The sequence below is a fragment of the Heloderma suspectum genome, chromosome 11 (assembly GCF_057233095.1).
Source record: "Heloderma suspectum isolate Gila_16-S chromosome 11, 16-S_ref, whole genome shotgun sequence".
Taxonomy (NCBI): Eukaryota; Metazoa; Chordata; class Lepidosauria; order Squamata; family Helodermatidae; genus Heloderma; species Heloderma suspectum.
In genome coordinates, this window is record NC_139468.1 from 14,260,566 (window position 1) to 14,284,165 (window position 23,600).

General features: G+C 45.0%; 1 protein-coding gene across 1 annotated transcript in view; it reads right to left on the reverse strand.

Moving 5' to 3' along the window:
• The window catches only part of TBC1D21 (TBC1 domain family member 21), a 56,691-nt gene that overhangs the window by 21,684 nt on the left and 11,407 nt on the right, over positions 1-23,600 (reverse strand). Inside the window, exons 3-8 of the mRNA XM_084816373.1 lie at positions 16,949-17,052; positions 15,275-15,369; positions 5,366-5,472; positions 5,087-5,090; positions 4,585-4,685; positions 1,694-1,790 (exon numbers count right to left, since the gene is read on the reverse strand). Of these exons, the coding sequence (XP_084672499.1) occupies positions 1,694-1,790; positions 4,585-4,685; positions 5,087-5,090; positions 5,366-5,472; positions 15,275-15,369; positions 16,949-17,052 (508 nt within the window). The remainder of the gene's footprint in view (positions 1-1,693; positions 1,791-4,584; positions 4,686-5,086; positions 5,091-5,365; positions 5,473-15,274; positions 15,370-16,948; positions 17,053-23,600) is intronic.

Consider the following 23,600-nt stretch of genomic DNA (forward strand, 5'->3'; position numbering starts at 1 on the left):
TCTATTAATGCAGCCCAAAAGAGCATTTGCCTTTTTTGCAGCCACATCACCTTGTTGGCTCATATTCAGCTTGTGATCTACAACAATTCCAAGATCCTTCTCGCTTGTAGTGTTGTTGAGCCACGTATCCCCCATCTTGTAACTGTGCATTTGGTTTCTTTTTCCTAGATGCAGAACTTGGCATTTATCCCTATTAAAAGTCATTATGTTGTATTCTGCCCAGCGCTCCAGTCAATCACGATCATTTTAATTTACTGTTTTTGAATGTTGTGTTGTTGTACATTGCTCAGAGTGGCCGGGTGACTGGCCAGATGGGCGATTAAGAAAATAAATAAATAATCAAAAAATGCAGGCGCTGCATCGCTGTGAGCCCTTGCTCCAATACTCCCCTGATTGCGATATTTTGGAGCAGTGGGACACTGGAGTTTCTGTTCTATGCTGGCAACTGAAGGTAGCACATCTGAATTTTGCCAGTCAGCTACAGTGGTGACTCTTTGGTCGGGATGATTAAGGAATTTGATTTTGATGATTTCCAGTGCCAAACTGACCTGATGTGCATCTCCCAGATGAATGTGCAGATCAAAACATTGGCTATCCTTTGGATGTTGCATTTGTCCAAATTTTGTAGTGCAGTTCTTGGTTAAATAAATAAATAAATAAATAATCAATCAAAATGCTTTTTTTAAAAAAAGTGCATTTTGAGATAACATAGGTTAAGAAATAGGTATTTTGTGAGAAAATAAATTCAGTAATATATATATTTAAATTTTATTTATTTATTTATTATGTTATTGTTTATTTAAAACATTGATATCCCACCCTATATCATTAAGATCTATATCATGCAGATAAAATCAATTTAAACAGTATAAAAATGGTTCAAACAGTATTTAAAGGATAGTTTTCATACAGATTTTTCAATCAATCAATCAATCGCAGAGTAATGTGGAAATGGGACACAACAGACTCATGAATGACCACATGTGAAAGTTATAAGGAATGAAAACAGATTGCTCCATCTACCCTTACTCATTGTATATGTTGGGCTCCTGGCTACTTCCGAGGAGTGGGAGTTTGATCCCTCAAGCACACCTCTCTCCAGCAGACCTAGAGTAAGGGGTCCTGTGGCAGGGGATGCCTCATCTGAGGTCCATGAGAACCCCTTAGATGTTGTCCTGAGCCCAGCCATGGTTCCAGACTCTCCTCCCTCTGCCATCGGTAGTACATGCTCACCAGAACACCAGTGGCTATGGACCAAGTGGGATGCTCAGAGCTGTCATCAGACTGCCTGCTGTGCTGCCAGAAGAACCTTTCACCAGGGTATACTTATGAGGAAGTGTCTATTCAGGATCATGGGTATACTCATGAGGAGGATGACCCAGTTGTGGTTACTGACAAGGCCGACCTTGCTGCAACTGGTGAATCAGAGGCAGCTAATGTATAATCTCCCAGTCTTCCCCAGACCTTTGCTGGGTTAACAGTTTCCATAGATCTATTTTGCTCCAGTTACAGGCTCGGGTCAGGTCTTGGCATGCACATCCTCTGACACATCAAGTGAAGGAGATCCACCAAGAGCCATATATTGTGGTCTATTAGAGGTGGTGGACAACCCCATTGTGTTTGCAGGCTCAGGTGGGCAGCATGATAGTCTGGGACCATATCTGAAGAAGCATCGCTAGGTAGTGGAGCTTACCCAGGTGCTTGGCGAAGACTGGGTCCATAAATGCAATCAAATATTTTAGCATGATCAGGTTCTTCTCCACCCCGATGTTCATAATGCAGCTGTTCTCCTGGAAAACAAAAATCTGGACTGTGAAAACATTCAAAGGAACACAGAGAGGCCAGATGGCCCAGGCTGGCCGTGTCCTGTTCTTGCACAGTTCAGCCCATGAGATGGAAATGGATCCTCTCCAAGATGGGCATCTGTCAGGGTAGAAACTGAGCCGATAGAACCCCAGAGCAGTTCTGATTCTGAGGAGGATCAGCAATCCATGGGAGAGGAGCCAGCTCATCCCCCACAGGCACAGCAGCTGGCAGAGATTCCTCCTGCTGGCATTCCTGAGATAGATAGTGACCCGGGCAGTGAGAGAGTGCAGGAGGGGGGCTTGCTAGATGCTCGACGCAGATGCAGGGAGCGATGAGCGATGGAGGGCACGGAAAGGAGGCATAGCGCCCGTTTGGCGCGCAAGCAACAGCCACGTCCCGTGGACCCAAGGGACAGAGGGAGGATCTCTCCCTAGCCCATAAGTTCAGGGTCTTCAAGTGATGCTCCTTCAAACGGGGACCAACTGCCTACCCGGAGCATAGGCTACTCTGCTGTTCATTGCTTAGTCGCTGGTGATAGCATTCTGAAAGAGTCATTAAGTTGTAAAAGGATTAAAGCCTTAAAAGGAATCCTTTCATCTGTGTCTTGAGTTGGCTATTGGAGTGTACTGAAAGAGGCCACTAGGGCGCTCCTGACAGCTTCAGTAGAGCGAAGAATACATTTGTGCCAGGGACAGATTTATACTCTGCCAAGACCTGAGACCCTAGCATGGCTACGTGGAAAAATGCAGATGTGCTACCTTCTGTTTCTAGCAAAGGAGGCAGCACAGAACAGACACTCCTGTGCCCAGCTGCTCCAAGGTATTGTAGTTGGGGCTGTGTACTGCCCTGTGCTTGCTAGTAATCAAATAACGATCGACATTTTCCCTGAGGAAAAATGGAATTCTGACTCCCATCATATATTAGGCTAATTTATTTATTCATTTGAAATATTTGCACCCCAGCTTTCCACCCATCAGAACCCGACACGGTGGCTTTAAAACAACAACATATATGCCATGGGTTGTACGTATCCAGTTGATATCTCTCCACTGACTGAAGGCTGTTTGATCCAGCGGAGGCTTCCATCAGTGAAACAGGGAGGGAGGCAATTTTGGGTAGTTTCTCTTGCAGCCTCCTCCTGCCCCCCCTTTGGTCCAGAGGGAACAGTGTGGGAGGTGGAGTGTGTTGGATGGAGGATGCAGGGGGAAGGGGAAATTTCTGAAAAATAAACTCCCCCCCTCATTCCACTGATGGAAACCTCTGCTGGATCAAAGGGCCTTATACAACCCAATAGTTAAAATGGAAGAAGAGCCCTGCCAGATCAAACTAAAAGCCTATATAGTCCAGTATCCTGACCCTGTTTCCCATAAGTAGGGCATGCAGGCAAGAGCCCCCTCCTATTGGTGTTCCCAAGCAGCTGGTATTCAAAGAAATGCTGCCTCTCACCCTGGAGTTAGCATACAGCCATTATGACTAATAGCCATTGATAGCTTTATCCTCCCCTTGACTAAGAATTTGTCTAATCCCATTGTAAAGTCATCCCCTTGTAAAGCTGGCAGCCATTGCCACATCTTATGCCAGAGAATGCCATAGTTCAAGTTATGCACTATGTGAAGAAGGCCTTCCATTGGTCTGTCCTGAATCTCCTGCCACTCAGCTTCATTGCATGACCCCATTGGGTTCCAGTATTGTAGGAGAGGGAGAAAAATGTCCATCACTCTCCTCACAAGCATACTTTTATGATCATCTATCATGACTCCCCTTACTCCCCCCTTTTCTTTGGTAAACTAAAAGCCCCAAACATTGAACCCTTTCCTCACCGAAGCATTAATCCATCCCACCCCTGATCATTTTCTTCTCTGTGGCTGGGAGACTCCCTGCCCCTATCGTGCTCCTGATGGAGGAATCCTCCTCTGAGGAGGAGCTAGAGCTCCCAGAGATGGATGACAGCAATAATCCACCTATGGCAGGAGAACTGGAGGAGTCTGGGACCTGAGGGGAGATGACCATGGGTCCATCCCCACAGAAGAAGCGGAGTTCCACCTCTGAAGTGGAAGCTGAGCAACCACCTAGTTCTTGAGAGCATCATCACCTCAAGAGGAAGGCCGGTAGGACTCCTTTAAGAAGAAGTGGGTGATTAGAAAGAGGGACTCCTCAGGGGTAATGTATGTAACAAAGTGCAGCTGAGCCCTGGGTGGGGCTCCAGAAGCTCTGGCAATATAAGCCTGCAGTATCAGTCTAGCCATTGCTGAAAACAATGTTTTATTTTCAGCTTTGCTATCTTGTATCCTGATCTTGACTTGTGTTTGGGTCTCTGTGTTATTGCTGTTTGGACTTCAGCCTGATGCTGCCTCTTGGACTCTGATTTTATTTAACTGATATCTTATGTGTTTGACCTTGGCTACTTCTCTCTGGAAAATCCACGATTTCCTGGTAAAACTGCTTGACATCTCCATTATAATGCACTCTGTGTTTGTATAGCAAAGAACTGAGCCTAGCTGGAGCAGGACAGCTCCCAAAATAATTACTATATATGCCCCACCATGGATGATCTTTCATCTTCATTGAAAGACTTCCTCTGTTTAGGCAAGTGTGTGGCTGCCTTCCATTTGAGTTTTAGTCTCCCTGCTCTATTTTGATTAGCTCTGCTGATGAGCTTTATTGGATCCATCTTGGTTTGAGTGTATTTCTTGTTAGAAATTCTAGACATTTTAAGTTGCCTTGAGTGTTCCTTTTGGAGCAAAAAGACAGGATAACACCCCCCCGCCCCCACCTTACTGTTTTTTGGAGGAAGAACTGGAAGAGCCAGTAAATCTCATGCTCCTTTTCCACAAGCAGCCGGAAGAGTAAGACCATCTCATGGAACCCTTGTTGATATTCTGGCAGGGGGAGACAAAGAGATGAAACTTACTGTCGGAGAAGTGTGCCCCATTTTCTCCAGTCCCCATATTTCCCACCAGGCAATTCACTATCTCTCTTAGCACTTATAGGTATTCTCTCCCTAATGATATTCTCTGTGTTAGTTTCATTCTTACTCACTGGTAACACCCACAACTTCCTCTCCTTTACCAGCCTGCCTGCTCACTGAGGTCATCAGAGGAGGCACTCCTGGTTGTTCTGCATGGACCTGGAGTCTATTCAGAGCAGAGCCTTCAGTGTACCGGCTCCCTGTCTGTGGAACTCAGTGCCTCTTGCTGTCAGGCTGGCATGTATATGGTTTCATTTTCTGTGCCTGCTGAAGACTTTTTAAAAAAATTTGAACACCCCTTCACTGACTAACCAGCCTTGTTTTTATCAGCGTAATCTGATTTTAAAGGTTTAACTCTGTCTGTCTTTACTGCTCAGGAATTTTATTGGATATAGAGCACTATATAAATCTTGCAAATAAATAAATGTCACCCACCAGAACAGGTGAATGCTTCTATAGGAACATAGATATCTGCCTCATACAGAGTCAAAATATTGGTCCAGCTAACTCAGAATTGTCTGTTAATCATTTTAGTAATATTTACTTTTTATACAAAAAAGTGAACTGAAATGAATTCTCACCCATCCCTACTTCCACGTTGCACATATAGTTCAGGAGAAGGATCTTCTCCAGTTGATTCTTATCAACAAGCGTGTTGCCCTGTGTATCTTTGAGGTAAAGTCTCTGAACATCAGACTCTGTGGGGAAAGAAAGGGCTGCATGGAGCTACTGCCAGAAACTAAACCAGAGAACAAAGACAGATCTTGCACAACCCCTCTGAGTTTTTTTCCCAAACAAGGACTTGGATTCCATCCCAGTCATCATGATTTATGCTGCAGTATATGCCAGCAGGTAAGGAAATACGCTCACACACTTACTTTGGAGTAAGCCCCTTTCAACTCAATGGGACTGATGTCTGAGTAAATATACATAGGATTGCTCTGTATGACTACAATAAAAATGCACTTACCTGGGAGTATGACTCATTGAACCCAATGGAACTGGCTTCTGAGGAGACATGTATGGGTTTTGTTGTGACAGAGTAATCTGATCCATGTTTGCTCAGAAGTCCCACTGTGTTCTATGGGGCTTACACCCTATCAGGTGTGTTTAGAATGGTAGGAAGTCTCTGCTTTGGGTCTCACCTCTGTCATGGTCTTGTCAGGAGGCCTTAGCCAAGGCCTCCCTCTCTCAGCCACCCTATTAGGTGTGTTTAGAATGGTAGTCTTAGGAAGTCTCTGCTTTGGATCTCATCTCTGTCTTGTCAGGAGGCCTTAGCCAAGGCCTCCCTCTCTCAGCCACTGTCCTACCCATCTGCAATAATACCCATCTATTTTACAGGGTAGTTATAGGGATTGCAACAAGATAAGGTATGGTGCTAACTGGTAGGTTGACAACTCATAATTGGTTTGAGCTCAATCAGCTTTAGTTAAAATTAAGTTTTCTTAAATATCTCTAAAAGTTGATTTTCTAAAGCAAAATTTAATAAGACTAGTAATCCTACATCTGTCCCATGTAGTGCACACAGCTGGTCATGTTGCACACTATATTCTCATTTGTTCCTAATGTATTGCATAGACATTAAGTTTTTCTTGTATAGCTTTAACCCAAAGAACAAGCTGCTGCTTTGCATTTACATAAGCGTATGACAGGCTTTTGCAGAGTGAGTGAGTATAGCAGATAGCTGCCTGAATACAACCTTCAGTAAGGGGCAGTGATGGTTGGAGGAAGATCTGGGCAGTTAACCTTGACATGAGAATAGGGATATTCCTCTTTTTCAGCTGTGGAATATTGAAGGATATATCCTACCAGTTGCTGTCATGATGAAGCAAGTAATATACAAACCTTATTCACATGTTACTTGTGTGTAGGGCTATCACCCAGAGAAGAGAAAGCAGCACGATGCCACTGCCCCTAATGCATCCCTCTAGATCCATCTCTTTGATATCCATGTAGGTGCACCATACAATTGTGCAGGGCTCCTGATCAGATCCCCTTCATGGATCACTGCCTTGTAGTGGCGAAGGGGCTTGCATAACTCAGTGAAGCCATAAGCTATGCCGTGCAGGGCCACCCAAGATGGACAGGTCATGGCAGAGAGTTCTGACAAAATGTGGTCCACTGGAGAAGGAAATGGCAACCTACTCCAGTATTCTTGCCAAGAAAACCCCATGGAACATATCACAAGGCTAAAAGATATGACGCCAGAAGATGAGCCCCTCAGGTCGGAAGGTGTCCAATATACTACTGGGGAAGAGCAGAGGGTATTTCCAAGTAGCGCCAGAAAGAGTGAAGCGGCTGGGCCAAAGCCGAAAGGACACTCAGCTGTGGATGTGTCTGGTGGTGAAAAGAAAATCCGATGCTGTAAAGAACAATATTGTTTAGGAACCTGGAATGTCAGATCAATGAATCAAGGTAAGCTGGAGGTGTCAAACATGAGATGGCAAGATTGAACATCGACATCTTGGGAATCAGCGAACTCAAATGGACAGGCATGGGCAAATTTAATTTAGATGACCATCATACCTACTACTGTGGGCAAGAATCCCTTAGAAGAAATGGAGTAGCACTCATAGTCAACAAAAGGGTGGGAAAAGCAGTACTGGGGTACAATCTTAAAAACTATAGAATGATCTCTGTACAAATCCAAGGCAAACCATTCAACATCACAGTAATTCAAGTCTATCCTCAACCACTAAGGCCAAAGAAGCAGAGGTTGATCGGTTCTATGAAGACCTACAACACCTTCTAGAACTCACACCAAAAAAAGATGTCCTCTTCATCATAGGGGATTGGAATGCTAAAGGAGGAAGTCAAGAAATCACTGGGATAACAGGCAGGCATGGCCTGGGTGTACAAAATGAAGCAGGACAAAAGCTAATAGAGTTTTGCCAAGAGAACATGCTGATCATAGCAAACACTCTTTTCCAACAGCACAAGAGGCGACTCTACACATGGACATCACCAGATGGTCAATATCGAAATCAGATTGATTATGTCCTTTGCAGCCAAAGATGGAGAAGCTCTATACAGTCAGTAAAAACAAGACCTGGAGCTGACTGTGGCTCAGATCATGAGCTGCTTCTTGCAAAATTTCGGCTTAAATTGAAGAATGTAGGGAAAACCACAAACCATTCAGGTATGACCTAAATCATATCCCTTATGAATATACAGTGGAGGTGAGGAATAGATTTCAGGGATTAGACCTGATAGACAGAGCGCCTGAGGAACTATGGATGGAGGTCCGTAACATTGTTCAGGAGGCAGCAACTCAATCCATCCCAAAGAAAAAGAAATGCAAGAAAGCCAAGTGGCTGTCTGATGAGGCTTTACAAGTAGCTGAGGAAAGAAGGGAAGCGAAAAGCAAGGGAGAACGGGGAAGATATATCCAACTGAATGCAGAGTTCCAGATATAGCAAGGAGAGACAAGAAGGCCTTCTTAAATAAACAATGCAAAGAAATCGAGGAAAACAATAGAATGGGAAAGACTAGAGATCTCTTCAAGAAAATCGGAGATCTCAAGGGAACGTTTTGTGCAAAGACAGGCATGATAAAGGACAAAGAAGGCAGGGACCTAACAGAAGCAGATGAGATTAAGAAGAGGTGGCAAGAATACACAGAAGATCTATACAGGAAAGATCTGAATGTCCCTGATAGCCATGATAGTGCGGTCACTGAACTTGAGCTGGACATCCTCGAGAGTGAAGTCAAGTGGGCCTTAGGAAGCATTAGTAACAACAAAGCTAGTGGAGATGACAGTATTCCAGTTGAGTTATTTAAAATCCTAAAAGATGATGCTGTTAAAGTGCTGCACTCAATATGCCAACAAATTTGGAACACTCAACAGTGGCCACGAGACTGGAAAAGGTCAGTTTACATTCCAATTCCAAAGAAGAGCAACACCAAAGAGTGTTCAAACTACTGCACAATTGTGCTCATTTCACAATTCACATGCCAGCAAGGTTATGCTCAAAATCCTACAAGTTCGGCTTCAGCAGTATATGAACTGAGAACTACCGGAAATATAAGCGGGGTTTCGAAGAGGCAGAGGAACTACAGGTCAAATCGCCAACATTCACTGGATCATGGAGAAAGCAAGAGAATTCCAGAAAAATGTCTATTTCTGCTTCATTGACTATGCTAAAGCCTTTGATTGTGTGGATCACAACAAACTGTGGGAAATTCTGAAAGAGATGGGAGTACCAGACTACCTTACCTGTCTCCTGAGAAACCTGTATGAGGGTCAAGAAGCAACAGTAAGAACCGGACATGGAACAACCGATTGGTTCAAAATTGGGAAAGGAGTACGACAGTAGGGATGTCAGAGAATTTCTCCACGAATCTCGGGGAGGCTGAATGCCAGCTCATTCAACCGATTGGTTCAAAATTAGGAAAGGAGTATGACAAGGCTGCATATTGTCACCCTGCTTATTTAACTTATACACGGAGTACACCATGAGAAACGCCAGGTTGGATGAATCACAGGTCGGAATTAAGATTGCCGGGAGAATTATCAACAACCTCCGATATGCAGATGATACCACCCTAATGGCAGAAAGCAAAGAGGATCTAAAGCAAAGAGGATCAAAGAGATCATCATCAGCGGCCCTTCTCCGTGAGCCCCTGCCAAAGGAAGTGAGGTGGGTGGCTACTAGGAGGAGGGCTTTTTCTGCTGTGGCACCCCAGCTCTGGAATGAGCTCCCTAGTGAGGTTCGCCTGGCGCCTACGCTGTATTCCTTTCGGCGCCAGGTGAAGACCTTTTTATTTTCCCAGGCATTTTAGCTTTCTAAATTTTTATCTTTGCTGTTCTAAATCTGTATTTTAAATTCCTACACTGCTGCTAGATTTTATTGTGGTTGTATTGTTATATTGTGGTTTTAATATTCTATATATTTTAAATTGTTTTATTGTGTGTTTGGTTTTAATTTTTGTGAACCGCCCAGAGAGCTTCGGCTATTGGGTGGTATAGAAATTAAATAAATAAATAAATAAAGAGCCTCTTGCTGAGGGTGGAAGTGGAGAGTGCAAAAGCTGGCTTGAAACTCAACATTAAAAAAACTAAGATCAAGGCACCTGGCCCCATCTCTTCCTGGCATATAGAAGGGGAAGAAATGGAAGCTGTGACAGATTTTATTTTCTTGGGCTCCAAGATCACTGCAGACGGTGACTGCAGCCATGAAATTAAAAGACACTTGCTCCTTGGGAGGAAAGCTATGGCAAACCTAGACAGCATAGTAAGAAGCAGAGACATCACCTTGCCGACAAAGGTCAGTATAATCAAAGCTATGGTTTTCCCAGTAGTAATGTATGGCTGTGAGAGCTGGACTATAAGGAAGGGTGAGTGCCAAAGAATTGATGCTTTCAAACTGTGGTGCTGGAGAAGACTCTTACGAGTCCCCTGGACTGCAAGGAGGTCAAATCGGTCAATCCTAAAGGAAATCAACCCTGAGTGCTCATTGGAAGGACAGATGCTGAAGCTGAAATATTTTGGCCACCTAATGCGAAGAGAAAACTCTCTGGAAAAGACCCTGATGCTGGGAAAGACTGAAGGCAAAAGGAGAAGGGGACAGCAGAGGATGAGATGGCTAGATAGCATCACCAATGCAATGAATATGAACTTGAGCATGCTCCGGGAGAGAGCGCAGGACAGGAAGGCCTGGCGTGCTATGGTCCATGGGGTCACGAAGAGTCAGACATGACTGAACGACTGAACAACCTGATCAGATAGTGTGTGTACTTGTGCTCAACTACTTGGACATCAAAATCTGTACTTTGCTGAAGCTTTAAACGCAGTTCACAACCCATGTCCCCACCCAATGCATGCATTTGAAACTATGGCCCTATTTGGAAAAAAGCACAGAAACACTTTATTCAATGGGACGATCACTTGGGAAAATGTGTACATTTCAAAAAGCGTGTACAGAAATAAATACATGTGAGAAATGTGTTCAGAAATGCATATGTTTTCAAAAATGTACATGAAAATATGTACAAATATTCATAGTGTGAGATATTTTATATATATATATATATATATATATATATATATATGTATATATGAAAGATAGACTAACCGAGTAATTTCAAAATATATTTATAGCTAAACCTTTGAGCTTCCGCCCTCATTAGTAGCTGTGATGTTAAATGGATATCAAGAGTGGCAGTTAGGAATGCTATATATATCACAATCCGATGTGAAAACAGGATGAAATGAACTTAGCAGTGGTAAAATAAGAAACAGAGTGCAGGGGCATTGTTAGATACTTAAAAGATCTGGGGCACAGGCCCATGACACCAATTTTCATGTGCTTATTGATGTAAAGCAGCACAACAGCAAAGGAACACTTTTTTTTTTTTAACAGCATAGCTACTGATGCGGGCAGAAGCTGAACCATTTAGCTTGAAATACATTTGTTTGAATACTGTGTGTAAAAATAAATGAAAAAAGATTAACTCTCACACAGAGAATTATTCAAAATTATTTGCATTTCACCAATGCTACCAAAAATAACAGTGAAATAGAGTGCCTCTGAGCATATGCAGAATACAATTACAGCTCCCCCCCCGCACACTAAATAGTGATGGAATATATCCCATACAGATTAAAGCCTCAGCATTCCCATTTTACCAATTAAGCACTGGCTGCATCTGTTCCAAGAAAACTATTACCAGATTACAGACATTCTGTTCCCCTTCACTCAAATATCCTTCCTCATTTTTGTGCAAGCTCCCTTTGTCTCCTTCTCCCCATAACAATTTGTGTCAAGAATTCACCAGGATTCAGTCAAGGAGTCTGTTTTCAATATTAGGGCTATATCGTGGAGGAAGTACCTCTGGCCATGTAGGAAGTGGATTCTCTCACCACTGAACTTAGACTCCAGGGATTGGATCCTGAATCTGCCTTCTGCCAGAGGAAGGGGCGAGGAAAGGCTCCATTCATGAAAGGAGTCTCTGTCTGATTTTTGGGGATCCTTTGCCACTCCCACTCCACACACTACAGGTCATGCCAGCAGGGTCTCCTGGCTCTCCACCCCTCTGAAAATGCTACACAGAGAGGCTGCTGTAGGAAGGAAATGGCAAGGAAATCTGCTTCCAGCAGCACAGTTGATCCAGCTTAAATCTGGATCCAATCCTAAGCAAAAAGGAAAAAAAAGGACAAAACATGGATAAAATTGGACTGAAAGAGTAGCCAAGTCAGCGGAGTTGAATGGGCTGGGCTGTTCATTAAATCTGCAGTACCATGCTCCCAACTTCTAAGCAAATATGCAGAAGATCAGGCTGCAAACCTCCCTGCAAAAGTAATGGAGCATGACATCACATAGTCCTAACCCTCCTTTCGGTATAATCTGAGGCCTGCAGCTATGTGGGAGAAGTTAAAGGTGGAGGAGGAAAAAGATGTTTGTGGAGGGTCATTAAATCCTTCGCTGTGCTGAAGCCACCGAGCTTGTGCAGAAGCCAAATGTTCCAATCTGGGGCTGTAAAATCAGATGCCATGTGAAATACCAGTATGTTCCAGGGAGCTCTTACTCCTCCCGCATTGCAAGCCAGTTCCCAGCGGTGAATAAGTAAGACCAGAAAGGTAGGGAGAGAGAGCAGGGCAAAAGAAACAAAAACGATGAGCGGACTGTGGAAGTTTAAAAGGCTGCTGCCTTCATGCTGTACCCAGTATTGGTGTGTTAAGAGAGTGAGTCCTAAGGTCTCCTAGTCGCCAGAAGACTACTGAGCTCAGAGGGAAGAGGTAGGCTTGTATTAAGGCAGATGATGTCACTGGGGCAGCTCAAAAGATTTAGGGCACAGCTCAGGAATTCAGGGCATATGCCCTGGTGTGCCTTCCTACAGCGATGCCTCTGCATGAGTGAAATTGAGCTTGATAGGCTCAGCCAGCCCTAATAGGGAATTGGAAAATGCTCACCTGCATATGTTAATTCAGTCCATTGTCAAGTACTGAAGTTGATTGTAAGGAAAACAACAACAACAGACCCTAAACTAAAAAGCAGCTGGTTGACTTGAAACAAGGCAGGACATTTCAAAATCCAGCAGAGAAGGTGAGATATATTGAAACCCTGAGTGCCCTTGAAGAGTGGAACATTGTGGAGCAGTGATCTAACATGCTTTCTTTTTGTATAAACTTGGAAAGTGATTTCATTTTATACCAATTCTTGGGAGGAGGAAGGGCAATAAAGGGGAAACAACTCCCCCGGTATGTGACCTGTTTAAGGAATTCTCTGTTGAGATGGAATGTCTATTAGTTCTGCAGGGCCTGCTTGCTTTACACCTGAGCTGTAAATCTTTCTCCATAGCTCACTTGGCTTGATTTATGCACGTCACATTGATTTGTAACATTAATTTTGCTGTATCGTTTAATATTCCTTTTGTTATACAACTGGGAAAAGCCTGAATAGGAATCTGAAAATAATCATAATAATCACTTATGTGCTTCTTGTCATCTGTGAGAAAATAGGCTGCAACCCTATACCCACTTACCCAAGAGTAAGTCCTATTGAACACAATGGGGCTTGCATCTGAGTAGACAGGTATAGGATTGCACTGTTAGGTGCTTTTCAGTCTTGCTTTTTCAGACATCTATCTTCTCCCCCCCCCCCCATCTCCTCCTCGGCCATCTTTCATTCTGCAACTCTTTCTCTGGGGACTTGTGTGACCCTGCACAATAATGATGCTGTCTTCAGGTTAGGAGTAAGAATGTACCAGCTCTTGCCATCAAATACAGCATGTTGGGGCTAGGCATAAAGAATGAGTCAAGAATGTCACATGTTGAAAATGCAAACAAATTTTTAGGTAAGTAAAAATGTAATTGACTTGGAGGTCAATTACCCTCCATGTCAGTCTGGCATCTATGCACTTAAGTCTGTTCTATCTTGTCCTGTCTCTGCATTCATTTGCATTTTAAAAAGTCTACATGAAATTCATATTTAAATCAGTATATTTTGAACATATGTTCTCACAAACTAATCCTAAAACATGTATTCTTGAATATTTTAAATCTGTATCACAAAATTCAGAGAAATGTGCCATCTGAAGCATGACCTTGTTCAGATTCTCGTTACTCTGGGAGGTGTGGATCAAGTCAGTTTGTATCCCAGTTCATGAAGAACAAATTCCTCAAACATCCCTAGTCAGCATACCTTGTCTTGCCATTCATTCCTTCGTGTTATGGGATTGGTAATGTTGGACTTTGGACTGACAACTCATCCAAAAATAGCTCTTCCATTATCCGAATGACCAAGGATTCAAAAGTAGCACTCTCCAACGGGGATGGACACACCTGCCAATTTCAGTTTCTCTCACATTCTCATTTTTCCAATCTCACATTGGACTTATTCCAAATGTTGAGATTGTTTTTAAAGGTTCACATGAAAATTTGTGTACATTTTTGTGTGCATTTCTGATCATACATGCATTTGTTTGTGGGGGGTGCCATTTTGCCTAATATACTTTTTTTTTTTCAAGCAGTTTTCCTAATAGAATGCATTTTGAACATTATTTTCATGAATGCATGCATTTTTTGGTGTGCACTTTCCCCAAATATACAAGTCTCTGTACACATTTTTGACTGGAGAATTCCATTGCAAAATCTGGAGAAGAGGGAATTTTGAAAGATTACCACGTTTCATTTCACATATTGGTTTGAAAGTGTGAAATTAGGTAAGTTCACATTAAAATGTGAACCAAACAAATTCCCCCCTTCCTTAGAAAGCATTTTCACCAGTTTTGGGGTTGGTGGGGGTGGAGTGAACCCCCCTTTGAAGCTTGTATTAAGCTTTGGGAGGCAGAAATATTCTAAGGATTTTCATGGGTGTGGTCTGACCTTTACTTACAAACAAAAAACCTTTGCAGCCTTCTGGTCCCACCTTGGCTGCTTTTGAATGCCCCTGGGAATGAGGCTGCATCAAGATTATTATGCATTTAAGGGCACAATCCTATGTGGAGAGGTGGCCGCCTCTGAACTCAGTGGTGACCACCTATCCAATGCAAGGCATGCGGAGGGGATCTTCTCCACCATGCTCCATCTGCCCTGCACTCACAGCTACACTGCTGAGTCGCCTACCCCTGTTCTACTTAAATGTTGTGTGACAGGTGAGATTTCTTTGTTCTCCTCCAATAATTGAGCATGACGTGTGTGTGTGTATGTGTGTGTGTGTAGGTAGGGAGAGTTTTTACAGCATTGTGGAAACATATCTCATCAGGCATAGATAGCACTGAAACACAGGTGTTGCCTCATCTTTCTGGTCCTCTGCCCTTAACTAACCTACGTCAAAGTTACCATCAAGCTTCCCCCCCTGCCAAAAAACACTTTTAAGCCTTAAAAAAGAAACCCAGTATGGAAAGGGCCCATAGCTCAGTGGCAGAGCACCTGCTTTGCATGCAGAAGGTCCCAGGTTCGATTCCCGGCATCTCCTGTTAAAAAGAATCAGGTAGCGGGTAACGTGAAATTCCTCCAGAAGCCAGTCAGAGTTGACTGTAGTACTCCTGGTTACTTACTGATGCTGTTCTGGACCTCCAGGAAATCCTGAAGCTCACTCTCTAGCAGTGGTTGGATCTTTTCACACATGTTGCACAAGGACTCATAACTTTTCCTGCATGGAGGGGAGGGAAGGAATCAGTCACCGGTTAATGGTGCAGAGCAGAATGCAAGCGGAGAGAACTAACGGGAATGATGTAGCACAACCAATCCCTTATAGGGTTTATAGGGTCTATAATGTGACAATGGAACCAATTCCCTAGGGAGGTGGTGGGCTCTTGCACACTGGAGGCCTTCAAGATGAGGCTGGTCAGCCATCTGTCAGGGATGCTCTGACTTGGATTCCTGCACTGAGCAGGGGGTTGGACTCGATGGCCTTATAGGCCCCTTCCAATCCTACTATTCTATGATTCTATATATGTCGGACTGCAGCTCCCATCATTCCCCACCAGCATGGCCACTGGAGGGCACCAGGTTAGGGAAGGCTGGTGTAGCGTCATTCTTAGAGCCAGAGCCTGCTCCAAGTCTGAGGGGGTCCTCAGGGAAGTGACCTCTGGTGGGGACCCCTCCTCTCTTTCCCTCTCTTGTCCCAGAGTGATACTATGTCAGGAGCATTGTGAGAAACATTTTTTTTTTAAATGGACCCCCCCCCCCCGCACTGCTGCTGCCCTCTGGGAAATGTACTCCTTAGGGGCCAGGGTGCTGGGAGGCCCTATAAGGGCACTGGTGTCCCTGTAGCTGCTCCAGGGTGCCAGCTGCTGGTGCCAGACTATCCTAGGACAAAGTGTGTGTGTGTGTGTGTGTGTGTGTGTGTGTGTGTAGTGGGGGAAGGTAGCCTTCAGGCAGCACCTTGAAAAGAGAAGAGAAGAAACTACCACCATAGGATTGGAAGGTCTTCTGGAACTGAGTTGGTGTAAAGTTGTTTCAAAGACTGTCTGAGCCCCAGTTGTGTGTGTGGGGTGTGGGAGTGGGGTGGGGGGTTCACATTAGAGACATATGAGGATTTCACTTAGGTTTGTTTTTACTTTGAATTAACCCCATTTGCAACCCTGAACATGAATATGAATGGGAGTGCAATTTTCTGGAAAAGTTTGCAAGTTCCCAAACCTCCAGCCAGATTCAGAAAAACGAACAAAAACGAAACACCACTCACTTTCGTGATTTAATCTATTGGGTATATGTGTGTGTGCATCGTGGGTGCACACTTAAAAATGTGCACTGAAATGCACACTTTTTTGTTAGAGAAGAAAAGCTCATGTTCGGAACAGGAATGAAATAAACTGAGCACAGAGGTGAAAATAGAGTCTGGATGAGCTCAAAACTCATGGATTCTTCCATCCCTATTTCACATGCTCATCATGCTTCTACTTCCTGGCCCATCTTATATTGTCTATTCTGGAAGGCTTAAAAGACACACCAGACAGGAAGCTAGACAAGAGCTTTATTATTTCTCTCCAACAAGAACAGGCCACCAAGAGGAAATGCCATCCCATCCAGATACAACGAAATCCAGTGCCATCTAGTGACTAAAACAGGGATAGGCACAATCTGGTGCCCTACAGTTATTTTGGACTTCAACTCCCCAAGGCCCAGTTTGCATGCTCAAGGATCATGGGATCTGTAGTCCAAAACAGCTGGAGGGCACCAACTTGCCTACCCCTGGACTAAACCATATAACGATTCTTTCCACATACTTTCTCCTGCTGTTAACCATGAGTCTCTCATCGTAGGTACTCCGCCAGGAGTAAAAGCCAGTGAGAAACTTCCATGCTTCTAATCTCACAGAGGGATCCAAACCCTGGAAGGAAAAACAACAACAACCCTAAAACAAAAACACAATGAGGCCAAAAGGGGTGTGTGTTTCAGGTAGCTTACCTATTCTATCCACCCACCTTCACCTGAGCGATTGAAGTGATCTGTTTTTTAAATCAGGTTTTTGAATAATACAGCTAGACTGAATTCATTCAGGAGTAAATGTCACTCTTGCTGCCTTCTGAAATCCTGAAGTAGCCAGAATCAACATGCAGACAATAGGGCTCTTTTCCAAGGCTTTATTTCCATTCAACCTAATGACGCTTACAGGTGCTAATTGCCTGAGCCTAAGAGGAAAACTTAAAAGAGCAGCCCACCAGGGCTATCTAGCCTTAGGGAATCAGTTGGTCTCCATTTGGAGGGAAAGGGTGGGAAGCCCCTGAACTTAAGGGCTAGGAGGAGAGAGTCCACCCCTTTCCCATGGGGCATCGGGGCGCAGCTGTTGTCATCGCGCCAAGCAGGCTGAGTGCCTCCTCTCAGCGCCCGCCATCTCCCACTTGACCCTGCACTGGCGCCTTGCATCTAGAAGCTCCCATTGTCCCTCCCTCTCCCTGTCAGGGTCACTGTCACTCTCAGGAATGTGAGCAGGGAGGGGCTTTCTCTCCAGCTGCACCTCTGAACAGCAAGCTGGTTCCTCTCCCACAGTTTTTATCTCTTCCTCAGAATCAGAACTGCTTTGGGGCTCTATGGGCTCCGATCCAACCCTGACAGTAAATTCCTTTATTGATAGTTGTCTTGTAAGCTTCTCTCCAGCTGGTGTTGCTACATCCAGTTCTGCCTTGCATTTTAAACTGTCACTTTTGCTGCTGTCTTTACTTAGTTCACCTCAGACCCCTGCTGGGTGGCTTTGCATCATGAGGGACAAGCTCCCACACTCCTGTGGCTAGGTTTGAAGGAGGGTATGGTTCTCCCTCTCCTCTCTATTCATGCAACAACTCTGTGAGGGAGATGAAGCTGAGTGCTATTCACTGGCCCTGGAGGCAGGGAAGATTTCAACTCAGTCCCCAAGAAGTGCCTACTTTCTACCTGGACCACAAGCACATGTTCATATGATCAAGATCCTGGTGGTTGTCAGCAATTTTGTCCCTACTGAGCCCCCTGACTCATCAAGCTGACTTCTTACAAAGCCCCCTCTTCAGATGGTCAATGCAGAGGAGAGTTGGAGTGGGCAATCTCTTGGGGCATGACTCCCTCACCAGCACCCAGGGCTGGTGGGTTGGAGAAAGATTCAGGTCATGGACTAGGAACATGTAGGGGTGTACGAAACCCTGCTTACCTGGCTCCGCCGGGTTCCACAAGTGGGGGGAGGTGATCCGTTCCTCCCCCCGGAATCCTCGACAGGGGGAGAGGTGATCCGTTCCTCCCCCCCGGAATCCTGCCCGGCTGGCTCCACTCCGCAGCCAGGCCAACCCGCAGTGGGGCCTCCAGCCGCTGCCGGGCTGGTGCAGATGCAAATGGCGTCCTGTGTAGGGGACGCCATTTGCGTCCCTACGCTGGCCCGCGATAGGCTATGTATATATTTATGTAGCCTGTCACAGCTAAAGCAGGGATGCAAATGGCATCCCCTACACCATTTGCGTTCCTGCTTTAGCCGTGATAGGCTACGTAAATATTTATGTAGCCTATCACGGCGGAAAAAAAGGGGAACGCAAATGGCAGCCGCCGTAGCCACCACCATTTGCGTTCCCTTAGTTTTGCCGTGATAAGGCTACATAAATACTTACGTAGCCTATCACGGCTATATGGCAGAAGTGAATTGCAGCCGCAGACGCGACCGCCATTCGCAATGCAGCGCGGACGGCGGCAGGTAGGTGCTCTGTTCCAGGCCCATTTCGTGGGCGGGGGGGGGGGGCTTAGTTCTGCCATGGATTTTGGGGGGCCAAATGCACTGGCATTCGGCCTCACTGAGATCCGTGGTGGAATTCTTCGCCATGCCTAGGAACATGAACCCTCATCCTTAGAGGATTCTGACCCCATGTCATTTGAAGAAGAGGCTCCAGAATTAATGGTTCAGGGAGAAGATTGGTCACAGAAAGGCATCATAAAGCTACCACTGCACCCAGACCCAGTTACCCAGAGAAATCCTGGAGATAATCTCCCCTACATCCAGAGGAACTTGCCTTGTTGTCTTTGGAGTCTGAGTACTCTGGCCATGAGGACACTGGCATACCACAGAGACTCCCATGTCATAGCAGCTTGAGGCTGTTAAAACAGGCCAGGCTGCTTTAGGAGACAAAGTCTCAATCAGTATGAAGGCAGAGTCAAACTCTTATTTAAGGCTCCATCTTGATCTGCTCCATGTTGGAGCAAGATATAGACAACCTTGTCTGGCTTCCAGTCCCAGAAGCCTTCTTTGGTGCTGATCCATTCCCATCTGGCTTCCCTATGAATCCTGACCTACAGAGACCCTTGTTAAAGATATAATCCCTAGAAGAACCCTGCAACCCTAGCTATAGCACCAGAAAGCAATGTGAAGCCCTTGCTAAGCCAGTCGAGGGCATCAACAGGACTCATGGCCAGCTCCATTCTTCACAGCCTTTAAAATCTGGGGGCAATGGCAAGACAGGGACAGTCTGGAATACTGGAACTAGGTATTGAGTCAGGGCAAAGGTCATCTTTTGACTAGATGTAGGGGCTGGAGGCATCAGCTGCTGGAGGCATCAGCTGCTGGAAGCCAAAGAGCCAGGACCCCACACTGGCAAGATAGGTATGGTTATAGTTTGCAGATTGGTTCCTAATAAAATGGTGACTTAAGCCTAGGGGTATATGGATTTTGTTACATCTGCTCCATCTGTGTTTCATGGATGGTGAGGTGCCTTTAATTCTATTGTCCACTAATTGACGGAATCAGATTTTTTAAAATAGAATTTCATTCTACTAGTGCTAATTCACATTAGCACTAATGCATATTTGCACTAATGCACCCTTGCAAGAATGCATGTTAGTTAATACAAATTAGCACTAATATGAATTGATGCACCCCCCCCCCCCCGAGTGAAAATCCAGTCTGGAAGTCCACAGAATCCACATGACTCGGAGAAAGCCAGTCCGCTGCAGAAAACGCAGATCCAGTTCATGGTAATCTGAACTCATTTGAATCAGTTGTAGGTTTCTCCGACATCCCTACTGAAGCCCAATTCACGTGTTACATGCATGTAGGGCTGTGAAGGTTTGAGACCTACAGAAGGAAAGGGGAAAAAGGTCAGGCTGAGAGGCCAAGAGTTTTTTTTGTTGGGAGGGGGTATCCCGTATTCCTAAGAAGAATAGTTTAATTTCTTTGGTTAACTTTTTATTTCATTTCCCCAGTTAAGTTTCATTCCTTTGGGGTTGAAACAGTACTTTTGGTTTTGAGGGAGGAGGGTATATAAATAGAGTGAGAGAGCCAATAAAAGCAGAGTTGGGGGACCAGAGCCTGAAGGGGGAGCAGGAAGAAGCAGCCTGAAAAAGTCTAAGTACAACTAGGGTAAAGGAACTTGTGGTTTGCAACTTTTTTTTTAAAGACCCTTCGTATCACTCGGCTATATTGTGTAAATAACTTTAGTTGTAATTTGCTTGCTTTAATTTACCAGTAAACTGTTGTGGCTTAAACCCAAGTGTCCGAAGTGCCGAACACCCCATGTCTGCAGCCTAAACCCCACATTACTGGAAAGAGGAAAGTAAAAGAAGGAAGGTGGGATACTTAAGGAGGCAAGAGATCCTTTTGGAATTGCTCATGGGGTCCAGGTCATAAGGGGAACCCTGACAAGGGCACTCACTTGTGGAAGAATCAGCAGGGGTCCTGCTGTTGGCTCCATCACTGACCTCACATGCCTGGGTCAGCCCTGCCACCAAATCTGTCCCTTGAGTGGGGATGTTTGTAATGGAACCCTGATGCATCCATTGCGCTTCAGCTGAATTACCAACTGAAGCAATGCACTCACTGCATTGTTGCCAACTTGGGACCAGCATCCAGGGCCCTACAGCACCCACTCCCAGTGACCACCCAGAGAACACCAGGTGATGAAGGCATCAGGGCAGCAGACGCAAACTCCATGTTATTCCTCTGCTGTGATGGTGGTCCTATAAAGGAAGTAAGCTTAAAATGCAAAACTGCACATGACACAGAACATTTTTTTTTTTTAAACCAGGGCTGACAAACTGTTTTGTTCTTGTTCTAACGTATAAGCAATATAGAGGCAATGGCAGAGCATGGAATGGAAGTGGTGGGTGGGGAGAGAAACGTTAGTTGTGTGCTTCACACAACCCTCTAAAGATCCCCTGATAAGGTCATTAAGGGTGCAATCCTATGCACGTTTAGACAGAAAAAAGTCCAGTACAACCCCCATAAAGAATACTTAAAAAAAATACATAATAGTAAATAAGCACAGTGGGAGTAAATCCACCCATTCTCCACAAACTACATCCCTGGATGGAATGACAGGGGAGGGCCTTTCACTTTGTCCACTGCACTAGCAAAAATTGAAAACCTACCTTGAAAGGAATGGATACGTTTTTAAGAAATACAACAAAGGAGCTAGCAGTCTCTCACAAGTGTATCATGCTAGATAAAAGAGGTGTTCATGTTCCTAAGAGTGCAATCCTATGCATGTTTAGACAGAAAAAAAAAAGTTCTAAGACTCCAAGCCCTAAGCTGAGAGTCTAAAATTGCCTAGTTGTCCTACTGGTCCAAGACAGTAGGAGAGTAGCATGCATGCATTGTTGTAGATTCATAGAATCATAGAATAGTAGGGTTTGAAGGGGCCTGTAAGACCATCAGGTCCGACCCCCTGCTCAATGCAGGAATCCGAGTCAAAGCATCCCTGACAGGTGGCTGTCCAGCTTCATCTTGGATGCCCCCAGTGTGGGAGAGCCCACCATCTCCCTAGGTAATTGGTTCCATTGTCATATTGTTCTAACAGTAGGATTGGAAGGGGCCTGTAAGACCATTGGGTCCAACCCCCTGCTCAATGCAGGAATCCAAGTCAAAGCATCCCTGACAGGTGGTTGTCCAGTGTCCTCTTGAATGCCTCCAGCATGGGAGAGCCCACCACCTCCCTCCCTTCCCTAGGAAGATGTCCTTTGGCATCTTCCTATTTGGGGGTGATATATGGGTCATGTAGGCTTTCTGATAATATATTTTTCTATGTAAGGGTGGCAGTCTCTACCAAAAATAGTAACTCTCTCCTCCTCCTTTCTGGCTTCCAGTATGTCCATGGTCAGGATATCCCTTTTACTAATCTTTGGATTGACAAGAACCCTCAACAGACTAGCTGCAGACAGAGCCTAAACCAGTGCGTGCACTTTCACCCCTTAGCTAGAATTAAAAAGCACTAGAGAATAATTAAACTTGAGTAAGCAATCACAGGCAATCAAACTTGTTTTTCCAGGAAGAACAGCAACAAGTTCAGAGGCTGGGAAACAGTTGCTCTCCAGGTCCCAAGAACAGATGCTGTGCAGCTTAGGTAATAAAGGCAGAGGATGCAGATGGGGAAGAACTTGACAATTTTGTAAAAAAATAAAAAATACACTGGGGATAAACGGGATCTGCTGAGGTCATGACGCCAGCTAAATTTATCAAGGCAAAGACTAACATTTATAACTATCTGTGGAGCTGATGTGGGGGGAAAGAGAACATTTTCACAGTTTTCTCTAAAAGTACCAGGTTTCCCTGGGTTCATCAGGGCTTTTGTGGCTGTTTTCTTTCTTTCTCTCTCTTTTCTTCAATGAAAGGGGAAAAAACCACATCTCACTGATGGAACAAAGTAATTCGAGGGCTTGCTGGTTGCTGACAAAACCACTGTCTTGATGGGCAGAGCTAATTTGCTAAAGGAACGACAAACAGAGGGATGGAAGGGGTGAGATCTTTTAGTGGAGTAACTGGAGGATTGATTGGTGAGGTCAACTTTCCCCAACCTGGTTGCCCTCCAGAAGTTTTGGACTAAGATTCTCAATGTCCCTGACCATTGGCCAAGCTGGCTGGGTCTGACGGGAGTTGCACAACAAAACATCTAGGACTTGTACAACAAAACACCAACTTGGGGAGACTGGATTATGGACACTGGAGTCAGTGGGAATCTCCTCAAGTAAACATGCTGACGATTTGGGTTACAAATGTTTAGACCAGGGGTGGGGCACCTCTCTTTCAGCCCAAGGGCCGAAACCAATTTTTAAGAAGCTCTTGGGGGCCACATTCCAGTGGTGGGCAGAGCAGAGGGCAAAGGGAGGCCCCCCCCCCACAACATATTGTAGATTGAAGATCTTCCTGCCAGTCACTAAGCCTTAGGAGAGGCATTTCAACCTTTTAGAATGGGAAAAATGAATAAGAGAGCAATGCTATGGCCACTAGACACTGTCTAGAGGGACATAGGATTTCTCGGGTCCCAGGGACTGAGGCTGGAACCAGGGCTCCAACCGCAGTTGCCAGGAACCTGCACTCTCCCCCGCCCCACTTGCCAGTCTCCGCTCTCCCGGGGGTGGGGAGGAGACTGCAGAAGCTGCTTATGTGGCTTCCTCTGTCCCATGGAGCCTCTCCCCTCCCACTCCAGCGTGCCCCAG